General features: G+C 40.1%; 1 protein-coding gene across 1 annotated transcript in view; it reads right to left on the reverse strand.

The window, feature by feature from the left end:
• The window catches only part of LOC140741435 (hippocampus abundant transcript 1 protein-like), a 56,915-nt gene extending 42,296 nt beyond the window's left edge, over positions 1-14,619 (reverse strand). Inside the window, exon 1 of the mRNA XM_073071616.1 lies at positions 14,393-14,619. Coding sequence (XP_072927717.1) covers positions 14,393-14,551 — 159 coding nt within the window. The 5' untranslated portion in view covers positions 14,552-14,619. The remainder of the gene's footprint in view (positions 1-14,392) is intronic.
• Between the last annotated feature and the right edge of the window lie 206 nt (positions 14,620-14,825).

Genomic DNA, 14,825 nt, shown 5'->3' on the forward strand with positions numbered 1-14,825 from the left:
GTATGAAAAGGCACGTTGGTTTCCTTGGCACTCTGGCTTTCAGGATACGCTCAGGAGTCTGAAATGTACAGTAATCAAGACTGATAATGTAGAAGGTTTTGCTTTCTTTGGGCAAAAATATTGCTGACAGGTTGAACCTTTTCCCTCCTTCATTCCCAGTAACAAATTAAAGTACTAAGCAGCTATGTTGTTGACCCACTTCAGTGCCAGGGCTAAGGGGCATCCAACATTGTTTGACAGTTCCACTGTTGTAAATAAGGTGGAAGAGGAAATGCATCTCTTTGCGAGTTTCTCTGAGCTGCGGAGTAAAAGCAACAGCTAACCTAGACTTTTGTAATTCTGGAGAGGGTGGGGGGGGTAAAGATGGTGGAAATAATTTGATGGCAGAGAAAAGTACAACTCATAAAATATTGAGGAAACTCAACATTTATCTTAAGAGCATAGATGTAGTTCATTCAGCTCTTTGGGTTTCCTCTACCATTTAACATCAAGTTGACGGTCCACCTCAATCCATCACATTATAGGAGCTGTGTCAATACTGGAATGCAGAAGAAGCTCAGGGTGAGCCACATGAATGTCAGTACATCAGGTCATGTTGTGGCGTTTGAAATTGTGGATTCCTCAAGTGTCTTTGAAAAGGCACTCAGAAATGGTGAATATTTTTCATTATCTACACAGTGATCCAGAACTTTCTTCGCAGCCATCAAATGCTTTGCAAAAAGTGAAATTAATTCACCTTCACAGCTGCATACATAGCAGCTGATACAATCTTGCAGCCAAAGCATATTGATGATTGGAGTAATTCAGGCATAGGCTCAGCATAAATTGAAACTATTTGGCGTGTTCAGACAACACATCGAAAGAACCCTTTCTCACTGTTTTATCCCCCTCATCTTACTAAGGCACACTGGACAAAGTTCTATGCACTAATGACTGCTAGATGTTTAGCGTAGGGTAAACAACGAACATACTATAGAGTACAGCAGGGCACTCTTGACTGAACCGAGCAGCAGTCACTGAGAACCTCCAGAATAATCTCCCCCGTACTCCCCATTACCATTTCCACATTTTCAAGGAAACTCTCCAGTACAAATGGGGGATCAGATTGGTTTGAGTCATCAGTGAGAAGTTAGTCATTCAGCTGACTGCTAAGTCAGCTAAAATATGGTTGGCACAGTGGACTGTCTTAGAATAAATGATTCAGGTGAATTTCCTGACGGCATGGCATCATTTAGGTAAAGGTCTCGTTTCAGTGATCCTGTACCCAACCCAGACATTCTCTCTTCTTCCCTCTCACATTGAACAGGAAGCATAAGCCACCAGGCTCAAGGACAGCTTCTATCCCACTATAACACCATTGGATAGTTCCCTAATACAACAAGATAGATCTACCTCGTTATGATCTTGCACCATGTTGTCTACCTGCACTGCACTTTCTCTGTAGCTGTTAAATCTTATTTTCTGCATTCTGTTATTGTTTTCCCTTGTGTGAGCCTCAATGTACTGTTGTAAAGAAATTATCTGTATGTGTGGTATGCCAAACAATGTTTTCCACTATATTATGGTACGTGTGACAATAATAAACCAATTCCACCAGTCACATGCAATCCGGTCCTTTTGGAATGCAAAGTGCCTGTGGTTACTTAAAGATTCGAGGTTAGGAGTTTAAGACTAGAGAGCACATGGGTGCTGATGTTCACTTCCTGAATCATTAGAAAACCCGTAATCTGGGAAAATCCACATGTTCATGCTGCCCACTGCTCTTCACTCAAATTAAAGATAGATCTCCCTTTCATCACCTCAAACACAGAGTATTTATTATGTCCGATGCACATGATTGAATGTTATTGCTAAATCATTCTAAATATTCTATTATATACATGTCAATTATGGAATCCATATCCAGTCACTTTCAACAATCTGATGTATGGTACAAACAAACATTGATATTAGAATTAACCTCATTACTTTAATTAGTGAATTTTAATTGAGAAATCCTCAAGTTACAGTCAAAAAATAACTCTGCAATTTGGAAATGGCTTTGCTTTATTCAAGCCGAAATAAAATGGTGTGAAATCTGAAGCTGTTCACTAAATGCAGATTTTTTAAAACTTAAAACTGCTCAGAGCAAAAACAACTGTAGCTGTTCCTCGATTTAATACAGAGTACAAGGTATGCAGTTACACTCAAGTGCTAGAAATTGGTTGTAATCTATTTCATGTCACAAAACTACGACCCATGAAAAATATGCCATTAAGGGACATAGGCTCATCTTGTACTGAGCTTCAGTGCAAGGTTCACTAGTCTGAATGCACTACTGACACCTACCACATCCTTCAATAGCAGCTCATTCATTTTCCATTGATCAATTTAAACCACTACAATTTTCAACCACGTTGGAAGGAAGAGGAGTAAAAGAATAAGAGATCATTTGATCACAGTATGTTAACAGCTCTGGGGGCAGTGTGAAATGAGAGGAATAATCCTATACATTTTGTGTCAGAACTTGTTGGGAGATTTTCTGTCACAGTCCAACAAAATGACAATATAGTTTTTTTTGGAGTGGTATTAGAAAATATTCACAGGCAAGCACTTAAAATATCCCAAAATTATCCATGGCCATGTGATATCTAACATTCTTGAAATGCTTACAGACTCAGAGCTTTCCTAAATTTATTTCAAAAACATTTTGGAACAGGAGTAATTTTGAGAGAAAATTTAAGCAACATAGCAAATAATTTAATTCTTTACAGCAAACTACAGGAAGGCCACATTTCAAATTGGGTTAACATAACTTCTCATGTCTAGATGGCTGGTTTCTGTCATGGAGTCAGTACAGTAGCTCCATTGTTTCATTGAGCCAGCTGTAAGATTGGGGTTTGATTCCTGCCATTGTTTGTGAGGAATTTGTATGTTTGCCCCGCAACCACGTGGGTTTCCTCCAGGTACTTTGGCTTTCTTCCATATTCCAAAGATGTATGGTTAGGGTTGGTAAGTTGTGGACGTACTATGTTGGCACCAGAAGCATCACAACACTTGCAGACTGGTAAGCACAATTCTTGCTGATTTGATGCAAATTAGGCACATCGCATGTCCATATTTCATGTATATACATTTGACAAATAAAGCTAATTGTTATCATTAATATCTGTAAATCCAAAAATAATTGAGCATCATGGACAAAAGTCAAATTTTGTATCAAAAGTAGCATCCCACAGGATTACGGGAGAGGATCTTTAACTTTGTGACTCAAAACCATGAGTGCTGTCAGGGAATTTTTAGACATTATATCTCTGAAGGCCATAGTCATCTATATAAATCTGGGAGCCCCAAAGCTGTCTTTCCCAATGAAATTTTATTTATTGCATATGAAGGTATAAAGGTAAATTTATCTTTATACTGGACTGATAGGAGGAAACACTATAGAAAAAAAATATAATGTACTCATTATACAATTTCATGCACTTGCATTTCCTCCAAAAATATGCAAAGGTGACAGCACTGCCAAGGGATAGGAAATATTGCCAACATTTCTGATTACAGTTGTCCAAAGCATTGCATGCTTAGGAAAACTCCTAAGTTTCTGGGAATTGTTCCTTCAATTTAAAATCATAAATTTGTTCAGATGTAATGAAAGTAACGCTCAATTCCAATGCTCATCCTTGCCTTTAAAATGAATTCAATGCCTCGAAGACAACAATCATGATCAATGTTAAAAAAATACCCCATTATTTTAAAATAAGTTCTATATCACATTCAATGCCAGTAAAGACCATTGGAATATTTTTAATGTTTATTACAGAGTTTCAAACAATAAAACTCATTTTATGCAGTTATTTACTAACATAGCTAGCAAATATTTGTTCAAACTAATATTAAATTAGACAGATATGATTATTTTCATTCTCAGCTAAGTCTTAGAGCTTTAGTTCAGAAATTTCCGGACAACTGCACACACCTTGGCTCTACTTTACCATCTGGTTTGGAAGTTTTCAACAGACTATTATAACATGTCCATTTTCCTGCATTGGTAATTACTTTTTAACTGAGATTCCTTAAGCGATTATTCCACCAACCAAAACAGCAATTTCATTTTAAAACATCAAATTCATACTGAGTAATGCCAATTTCATACAGTTCATGTCCAGTATTTGTAATATACTAATAAATAACAATAAACTTATTAGCCATTTTGATACATTGGTCAGGTCAAAATGGACTAGGCTCCCCTTTCCAAAAGGAAGTCAGTCTGGAAAGGTTGGCCAACTGACCTCCAGCGCACCACAAACATGCAGTGGCAATTAGCCACACAGTATCTGTACAACAATGACCAAAGAAAGAAAACCTAAATCTTCAAGAAAGAAACTGCTAACCTGATCCACTAAACTTTGTAATTAAATTACACAAACATTATTTAGAACACTTTATGCTGAATTACCTGCTCAAGATGGCGCAGACTGGAGAAAGAATTCAGCAATCTGGCTTTACGCCTTCAGTTTTTGGAGGACGAACAAGGAACACAGGAAATGAGGCAATTGGAAAAATCTCTGCTGACCATCTGGTCAATTCCTAAAGTGTGTAACAACTCAATTCCTCATTTGTTAAACAATCAATTTCCCCCCAAAATATCCACCACCCTGTTGTAACATAATTAAATTATAAATATTCCCTACCTCTTCTCCCAATTTCAGTGGCATGTCTAAACTTTATAGTCTTCTGGAACCAGTAGATTTTAAATTACTCCTCCTCCCATGGCTTTCCTTAAATGTGCTTGTACTATATGACAACCAAAAGTGCGCACACACTTATAAGGAATTATTATTAACCTCAAGACCTGTGCTCCACAGCTCTACCTATTCATATTTCCTTTCTGTTATTGCACACAGGTCAATTTTTGTTAACAGTCGAGAAACTTCAGATTCCTCTCCCAGTTCGTGCTCCAGTGACTAAAGCCGTACAGTTCATATCTCAAAGTTCATTCCTATATCAATTACCATCTGTTCAACTGGCCTCTTTATCTAGATAGTTAAGTTTGATTTACTCATTATTTGTCAGAAAGTGGAATAATATACAAAACTCCCGTCACAGAATTAACAGTTCTGAAACAGATTAATACAGTCTGAATTCTTAAAAACGGTTTACAGAGGGAGAAATGTTTGAGGTTTCAGTAACATTTGGAAGAAGAGTTCTATGAAGTATGGAAATCTCATTACTTAAATTGGTATAGACTAAAACATCAAAGGCCAGGTTGCTCCAAAGCGCCACAAAGTGTCAGGAGCAAAATCAACAGCTTTCAAAGCAATGTGCTGAAGAATGGATCAGTTTGAATTAATCTGTATCCAGGACTCTGAAGTCTCTGTAATAACATAGTGGCAAAAAGAAACAGGAACCCCTCCCTTAACTGTCTCATTCTCAGACCTGTTTCCAGGATAAATAACCCAGCATGACATAACAGGCAAAGCAGCAGCGGGTGCTGCACCTGATGTTCATTACACAAGCTTGCTGATTCGCTGTTACACCCCAAAACAACCTCACTCGAAAAGGCCTTGCATTATCAACTGTGCACCTGGACTTTACTGAGCTGGCTCCATTTCAGTGATGCACTGTGAAGACCATGCTGACCCTGAAGTATAGGAGGTAGTTTAATTTCTCTTGTAACAATCCGAAAGGAGCACACAATGGGGTAATCGGTGTTAAACACCAAAATCAGCTGAGACAAAATGGATGATTCCTTACAGGATTCCATGAGTGATGCAATGTGGGCCAGAAATGCTCATTATTCTCTTGGTGGTGTCCATTTCAACTGCGTTGCTCTGTGATCTCACTTCTGGGCCCCAGTTTTTTTAAATGATGAAGGTTTGTATCACTATCACAGCACACATCATAATTGGTTTTTAAACTGCAGCCAGCAGTGCCCAGACTGTGATAATATCTCATTACACAAAAATAATCATTATGGCAAAGCTGAAACTGGTCTTGCTGCATGCAAGAATGAGCTGTTTCATTTGCTAAGGAACAGTGAAGAAATTGAACATCCAGCGAGCACCCTACTTTTCATCTTATAGGAGATGGACATTAGCCTGACTACAGCTTTGTGATGCCCTGATACTGAAACTTTCTCCCACTCGCATGTTGGCCTGCGTGTGCATTTCTTCAAAATGCCCAGCCTAGATGGGTTTCAGGAAAAAGCTGCCACACTGTGTCTAAATACTACAGTACCAAATTTGCATCCCAAAATACCTTAGGGAAAGAATAGTCATTAGCAGACGCACTACATCTGAAGGAACCTGGAAAAGAATAGCACATTACTAAAGGGAGTAGGTGACATTTCACACCAGAGAACCTGGTGGATTTCTAGAATCCACAGAGAACAGATCACTTCAGATATATTTAGGGAAAGGTGGGTATAGATGGCCCCAAGCAATCAAAGGTAGGAGTCAAATCTCAAAGATCTGGATAAAGTGCAACAAGAACCATTAGGTTTGCCAGAAAGTGGAAGTACAAGGGGCTCAACAGAGGTCTTTGCACAAACCTCAGAATCCAGCCATACCAATACGGAATTGGTAACTAACATAACTCAAAAGGCCCATAAAGAAGCAATATCCAGTGACTAATATCTCAACTTCATTTGAGCCTAAGCAAAACCCACACCATATCTCAGTCAAGTAGAAGCTCACAGAGCTGCCATGCCTATCGTACCTGTTCATCTAACCTGATACTGGTGACAACCATATATATTTTAGCTTTTTGAGATCAACAGCTTAGAATGGAAACAAAATGTCAAAATGATGAAAAGAATTTTCAGGAATCTCAAATGGTCACTGTGAAATGGAAAGTAAAGTTAAAACCTTTATTTACCTCTATAAAGGCTAAATTTTATTTATTTATTGAGATACAGCATGGAATAGGCCCTGCCAGTCCTTTGAGCCATGCCACCCAGCAATTCCCAGATTTAATCCTAGCCTAATCATGGGACAATTTATAATGACCAACTAACCTACCAACTGGCAAGTCTTTGGACTGTGGGAGGAAACTGGAGCACCTGGAGAAAACCAACAGTCACAAAGAGAATGTACAAACTCATTACAGGCAGTGATGGGAATTGAACCCGGGTCGCCTGTACTGTAAAGCATTGTGCCAACCACGCTACTGTGCCTCCCTAAATCTATAATACTAACTTCTAAAATGGTTCCGGAGAACAGGAAAATTGCAAATGTCACCCCACTCTTGAAGGAGGAAGGGAGGCTAAAGACAGAAAATTATAGGCCAGTTGCCCTGACTTCAGTGGTTGGTAAAATGATATAGTCCATTATTAAGGATGAGGTTTTGGGGTTTTGAAGTGTAGGCCAAAGTCAGGATAGTTTCCTTAAGGGGAACTCTTACCTGACAAATCTGATGACATTCTTTGAGGAAATAGTAGGCAGGATAGACAAAGGAGAGTCAATTTACTTGGATTTTCAGTAGGCCTGACAAGGTGCCATACATGAGACGCGAGGCTACTTAACAAGACATGAATCCATGGTGTTACAAGAAAGATAATAGCATGAATGGAAGATTGGCTGACTGACAGAACGAAAATAAAGGAGGCCTTTTCTGATTGGCTGTTGTTAACAAGTGGTGTTTCGCAAGGTCATGTTGAGACCACTTCTTCTCACGTTATAGGTTTCACCTGGACAACAGGATTGATGTTTTTGTGGCTAGGTTCACAGATGATACAAAGATAGAGGGGCTGGCAGTGTGAGGAAACAGGAAGTCAAGGAGACAGACATAATGGGAATGGGCAGAGCAGTGATAGATGGAATATAGTGTTGGAAGTGTATGGTCTTATACTTTGGTTGGAAGAATGAAGGCATGGACTTTTTTTTTTAAAATGGGGAGCAAATTCAGTTATCAGAGGTGCAAAGGGACTTGGGAGTCCTTGTGCAGGATTCCCTTAAGGTTAACTTGCAGGTTGAGTTGGTGGAAAAGAAGGCAAATGCAATGTTAGCATTCATTTCAAGAGGACTAGGATACAAAAGCAAGGATGTAATGCTGAGGCTGTAGAAAGCACTGGCCAGACCACACTTGGAGCATTTTGAGCAGTTTTGGGTTCCTTATCTAAAAGAAGAGGTGCTGGCATTGGAGAGGGTCCAGAGCAGGTTCACGAGAATGATTTCAGGAATGAGAGTTAATGCATGAGGAACGATGATGGCTCTGGGCCTGTACACGCTGGAGTTTTGAATAAAGGTGGGGGGGGGGGGAAGCTCTTTAAAACCCATCAAATACTGAAAGGCTGAAATAGAGTGGATGTGGAGAGGATGTTTCCTATTGTGTGGGAGTGTAGGACCAGAGGGCACAGCCTCAGAACAGAGGGGCATCCATTTGGAACAGAGATGAGCAGGAATTTCTTTAGCCAGTGGATGGTGAATGTAAGGAATTCATTGCCACAAACGACCATGGAAACCAAGTCATTGGGTATGTTTAAAGCGGAGTAAAGGTTGTGGGGAGAAGGCAAAATGGAGTTGAGAGGAATTAATCAAGCCACAGCAGACTCAATGGGCCGACAGCCTAATTCCACTATGTCTTATGGTCTTTTAGCATTAAAATTGGGACTGAGAACCCAGGGCCCATGCATGAGGGGCACACAGAAGCCCATTGTTAATGGTGGGAGTACGTCACATCATCGAACCAATCTGCCCATCATATAGTGGTGGTCATCTGTTCTATGGGTCTGAGGCAACTGGTGTGGAAGCAAATTATCCTTAAGTTACAACCCATGTTAATTTCATTGACCCACCTTGGTTCCAAAATCAAAGAATTTATTTGCTTTACCAAAAAAGCCTATTAAATTTTTCTGCCTTAATAATTCCTCTGTACGCTCCTGAAAATCATGTTCTATGTCATTCAAGGGTATTTCTATTGAGCAGGTTCCTTTTCCAAAAACTCACTTCTGGAAAACATTACAGGGCTATTAAAACAAAAAATATGCACCATCTTAAAAGTTGATCAATTAATCTGAACAACTATTCTAAGAGTTAGCGCGTCACTGCACTGTAGACACCTTAAACCACTTTTTAATACGGTTTACATTTTAAGCACGTGCAGGTACTTATTTATGTACATTTTGTTCCATATCCATCCTTTAACCTCTAACTTAATTTGTTACATACCTCTTCCTAATTGCTGAAAGTTGTTCTTTGTTGCATGTCACGCCCTGAACAACACAATACAGCAAATTCCTAATATATGTAAATGGCAGATCTTTTCATCGTCATAAGCATTTAAAAAATTAAACCACACCTTAAATTTTATAAACTCAGAGAGAATCCTAGTCTAGTCTGCACAACTTCTTTTTAAATTTACTCACATCATCACTCTAATAAATCTGCGCTGCACTCAATCTAATTTCAATTTATCCTTCAGTTCACTTGAAATTAAGTGCAGTACTAGACATCAATTCAAATTTAGCCTTAATTATAGCCAACACGTAACATTTTAGAAAATTGAAAAATATTCCCAGCCATTTTTCACAAGCTATTTTTCTCCCAAAATTCAAAGTTTGTCCTAAATGTTCAAGCATGTAACAGGTCACATTACATGTAACAAACTGCTTGAATTAAAGTTGTAGCCATTATTAGAGACATGGCTGCCACCATGGCAGATATGGCTGCTGCATGGTCCAAGGTTTAGATGTTTCAAAAGGGACGGGAGAGAGGTAAAAGAGATGGGGGAGTGGAATTGCTAATCAGGGAGAGTATTACAGCTGCTGAAAGGGGGCTGGGCATTGTAGAAAGATTGTCTACTGAGTTGGTGTGTGTGGAAGTCACAGGAAGGGAGTGATCATTCTATTGGGAGTATTCTATAGACCACCCCCCACCAATAGCAACAGGGACAACAAGAAACAGATTGGAAGGCAGAGTTTGGAAAGATGCAATAACAAGGTCATAGTCATAATAAGGGTGATTTCAACTCCCCCAATATTGATTGGCAGCTTCTAAGTGCAAATGGTTTAGATGGGGTGAAATGTGTTATGTCTGTCCAAGAAGGATTCCTGACACAATATGTAGACAGGTCAATTAGAGGGGAGGCCATTCTGGATCTGGTACTAGACTATGAACTTGGTCAGGTGTCAGATCTCTCAGTGAGTGAGCATTTTGGAGACAGTGACCACAAATCTCTGACCTTTACCATAGCCTTACAGAGGGATAGGAGCAGACAGTATGAGAAAGTAATTAATTGGGGGAGGGGGAATATGATGCTATTAGGCAGCAACGGGAGCATAAAGGTTCAAGATTCTAGTTCATTTGTCATGTGTACATCAAAACACACTGTGAAATGTGTCATTTGCATTAACAACCAACACACCTGAGGGCATTGGGAACTGATACACTCAGGGAAATGCACAATGGAAATAAGCAGGGTTTTTTTTTTAGGGAGTATTTGCATGGGTTCTGGTTAGATTTGTCCCATTAAGACAGGGAAAGAATGGTAGGCTGAAGGAACCATGGTTGACAAAGAATGTGGAATATCTAGTCAAAAGGGAGAAATAAGCTTACTTAAGGTTTAGGATGAAAGGATCAGACAGTGCTCCACAGAGTTACAAAGAAGGCCATGAAGGAGCTCAAGAATAGATTTAGGAGAGCTAGAAGAGACATGAGAAGGCCTTGGCAAGTAAGATTAAGGAAAACCCCAACACGTTCTACACATATGTGAAGAACGGGATGATGACTAGAGTAAGGTTTGGACTGACCGGGAACAGAAGAGGAAATGTGCTTGGAGTTGGAGGAGGTAAGGGAGGTCTATAATGAATACTTTGCTTCAGTGAGAGAAACCATAACATTTGTGAGGATGGCGTAGAACAGGTTGACGTGTTAGAACATGGCAATGTTAAGAAGGAGCATGTACTGGAACTTTTGAAAAACATTGGGATATATCCCAGGTTACTACGGGAAACCAGGGAAGAGATTACTGCACCTTTGGTGATGATCTATGCATCCTTATTAGCCACAGGAGCAGTACCAGATGATTGCTCAAGAAAGTGAGTAGGGATAACCCTGGGAATTATAGAACAGTGTCTTACTTCTATTGTGGACAAATTGTTGCAGATTATTAAAGATGGGATTTACCAGCATTTTGAGAAGCATAATTTGATTAGTAATAGTTAGCGTAGTTTTGTGAAGGGCAGGACACAAGCCTGACTGAATTCTTTGAGGCTGTGGCAAAGCACATGTATAAAGGTAGAGCAGTGGGTGTGGTGTAAATGGATTTTAGTAAGGCCTTTGATAAGGATCCCTGTAGAAGACTCATTCAGAAAGTCAAGAGGCACAGGATCCAGGGAAATCAGGCTGTAGATTGGCTTGCCCACAGAAGACAGAGGGTGGTTGTAGACGGTGTTCTGCAGGGATCTGTTCTGGGATCCCTGCACTTTGTGATTTTTAGAAATGACTTGGATAAGGAAGTGGAAGGATGGGATAGCAAGTGTGCAGATAACATGAAGGTTGGTGGTGTGTGCAGCACAGAAGGTTGTCAAGGGTTACAGAACACCGATAGGATACAAAGCTGGACTAAGAAGTGACAATCCAGAAAAGTGTGAAGGGCAGAAATGGCAAATAACTGGGCATGCTGCCAGGGATTGTGGTAGAAGCAGATATATTAGGGACATTTAAGAGGCTCTCAGGCAAATGGATAATAGAAAAATGAAGGGCTATGTGGGAGGGTAGGCACAGCATGATCTTAGGGTAGATCATATAATTGATAACCAACACAGGCACATCTAAAGGATGTGAGCTTAGCCTGCTGCCGTACTTGCTTTACACCCATGACTGTGTGGCTAGGCACAGCTCAAATGCCATCTAGAAATTTGCTGATGACAACTATTGTTGGCAGAATTTCACATGGTGACAAGACGACATGCAGGAGAGAGATCGATCAGCTAGTTCAATGGTGTGGCCGCATCAACCTTGCACTCATCGTTAAGTCCAAAGAACCGACTGTGGACTTCAGAAAGGGTAACACAAGGGAACACTCACCAGTCCTCATAGAGGGATCAGAAGTGGAAAGAGTGAATAATTTCAGTTCCTGGGTGTCAACATCTCTGAGGATCTATTGTGGGCCCAACATATAGATGCAGTTTCAAAGAAGGCACAACAGCAGCTATATTTCATTAGGAGTTTCAGGAGATTTGGTATGTCATCAAATACTTGCAAATTTCCTCAGATGGAGAGCATTCTAACGGGCTGCATCACCATCTGGTATGGGGGAGGGCATTGCACAGGTTCAAAATAAGCTGCAGACAGTTGTAAACTCAGTCAGCTCCATCATAGGCACTAGCCTCCCCAGCATCCAGCATACCTTCAAGGAGTGATGCCTTAAAAAGGAGGACCCCCATCACGAAGGACCTGCCTTCTCTTTCCTACCATCGGGGGGAGGTACAGGAGCCTGAAGGCACACATTCAACAATTCAGGAACAGCTTCTTCCCTTCTGCCATCAGGGTTCTGAATGGACATTGAACCTCACTACTTTTTTTTCCCCTTTTTGCACTACTTATTTAACTTAACTTTAATATATATAACACCCTACCTACTGTAATTCACAGTTCTTTTATGAAGTATTACAGTAAACTGCTGCTGCATAACAACAAGGTTCACAGCACTTGCTGGTAATATTAGACCTGATTCTGATAAGGTCGGGACAACATGGACTTAACGGCCTGTATTGTACTGTGCTGGGATGAAATGTTCCATCGGGAATTTCCAGCACCTGCAATAATATGATCATCTTAAAAACAGCCTCTTATTGCAAGTGGTCGGGGAGTTTATAGTTATGCAGGAGAGAACAAAAAAGATGGGAATTGGGCTGATGGGATTAAAACTATAGGTTATTGCATTAAATAATCTATTTCACACATGAAACTATAGGCAAAGATACTAAGTGGTAAAGTGGATCTGTTGCTCTTGTTACAGTTATACCAAATTTAAAAACGTAACATTGGAAATCATAAAGTTAACTCTGAGCCTAAGATTTACTAAATTCAGACAACAGACGCCAAAGCTTGTGCAATCACTCGACCCCAGGTGTCCAATGATGCAATGTTTTGATAATGTATATTCTACAGCCTATTTCTACCATAGAGTATATTACAAAATAATTAGTTTTGTAAAGATACCACTCCATCCAATTCTAATTTATCAACCTCTATACATAACTACTATGCTACAATTTATTGAATTAACCACTTCCTGATTCTGGGGTTGATTATTTTAACTCAATCTCAAAAGGGGCATGTTAGATTTATTTAAAACAGTCCAATTTTACAGCTGCATATTAATAAGATATTCTTTTATTAAATAATAAGTCTCAGTCTACTTATTCACAAAGGCACCTTCAAATAATGCTTCTGGTCTACTTTTAAATTGTTGTTCCAGTTTCATAAGCCGCACCCTAACTCCAAATGCTCATTTGTGACATCAGCAAGTAAAGTGAAACCGTATCGCATTCAAATTTCTTATGTTACTCAAGGACAGAAAACCTCTTTACCACATTCAGCTGCTGAGAAACCAAGAACACAGACCATGGAAACTTAGATGAGATGACCGTTATAGGGCTACAAGAAATCCAAAGAGACCTGAGCATCCATATTTCTGAATCCAGAGATTAGAGTATCTAGATTAGAAGGAAATTGGGATAAGGATCCTAAAATCGTATCGCTTGTGTTCAGCTATTATTAATATGCAAGTAACAACAGAAAACTGTGCCTGAGATTTAAAATACTTTAATATTTTGTCTTCAGCCGACAACGAATGTTGATGTGATTTAATCAGCAATGTTTACTTGCCTTGTACCATTATCTAATAAGAATCTACTTGCATTTATCCCAGAATTTTCACAACTCAACTGACAATTTAGTGTGCAGTCGCCATACTAAGAAATAAAATGGGACAAAAGAGGAAATTGAATCACTATAATAGGACACGCGACGATTCTCTAACGGAAGAGTATGAAATTCTCCAAGTTCTTTGTTGCACTTTTAATCCTATTGCAGTAAAAAGGCTACATAAGGCCTTTGGGATGTCGGAGCAACCAGGAGACACTCAGAAAATATCACAATATATTTTCCTAACAATAGCCGATTATATATGTCTTCTTTAAAAAAAACAGGTCAAGTGGTTAAAACTTGATTTCGTTTCGATGTTATTTCCGGGAATAGTGAAGTTCGAAGCCAATTGTGAAGGCGAGAATTATGCGACCCATCAGCCATTTGATAAGTCTTAACGATGATAAAAGCCACGAGTCAATAAGACGTTTTTTTTTACAAAAATGCGACTAGGTTTTTGGCCATTATTCGAATGAGCAAAGCCTAATTTTGACAGAATTCCACAACACCAAATAGGCGCTGAGGTAGTGAATACTCACTGCAGATGGATCTCTCATGATAATCTTTTTAGCCAGCGCGACGGTGCGGCTGGCTCGCTTTTTCTCCTGTGTCATCCTGTCACATTTTACCAGGGCTGCGAGGCACTCGCCGCCCTCGGCTCGCTGCTCTCCCGGTGGGGGGACGGCGCGGTCACTCATCGAGCTGCCGAACCTGAGCCCGAACCCCGGTCGCTACATCGCCGCCGTCACGTCCCCCGCTCGAGCTCCCCCCCTCCTCCCCCGGGCCTGCGCCGCCCTCACGTGACACCGGCCGGAACCACGCGAGAGCCGCCGAGACACTGGCGCCAAATCCGGACCTTGCTGAACGGCTTCATTACTTGTCACGTATACAGTGAACAGAAATTGCATTGCGTGATCATTTCTCTTTCAATATTCTTATTAGTTTCTGCATAGAGGGATACAGAGTACAAGA

This window comes from Hemitrygon akajei, chromosome 2 (assembly GCF_048418815.1).
Source record: "Hemitrygon akajei chromosome 2, sHemAka1.3, whole genome shotgun sequence".
Classification (NCBI taxonomy): domain Eukaryota; kingdom Metazoa; phylum Chordata; class Chondrichthyes; order Myliobatiformes; family Dasyatidae; genus Hemitrygon; species Hemitrygon akajei.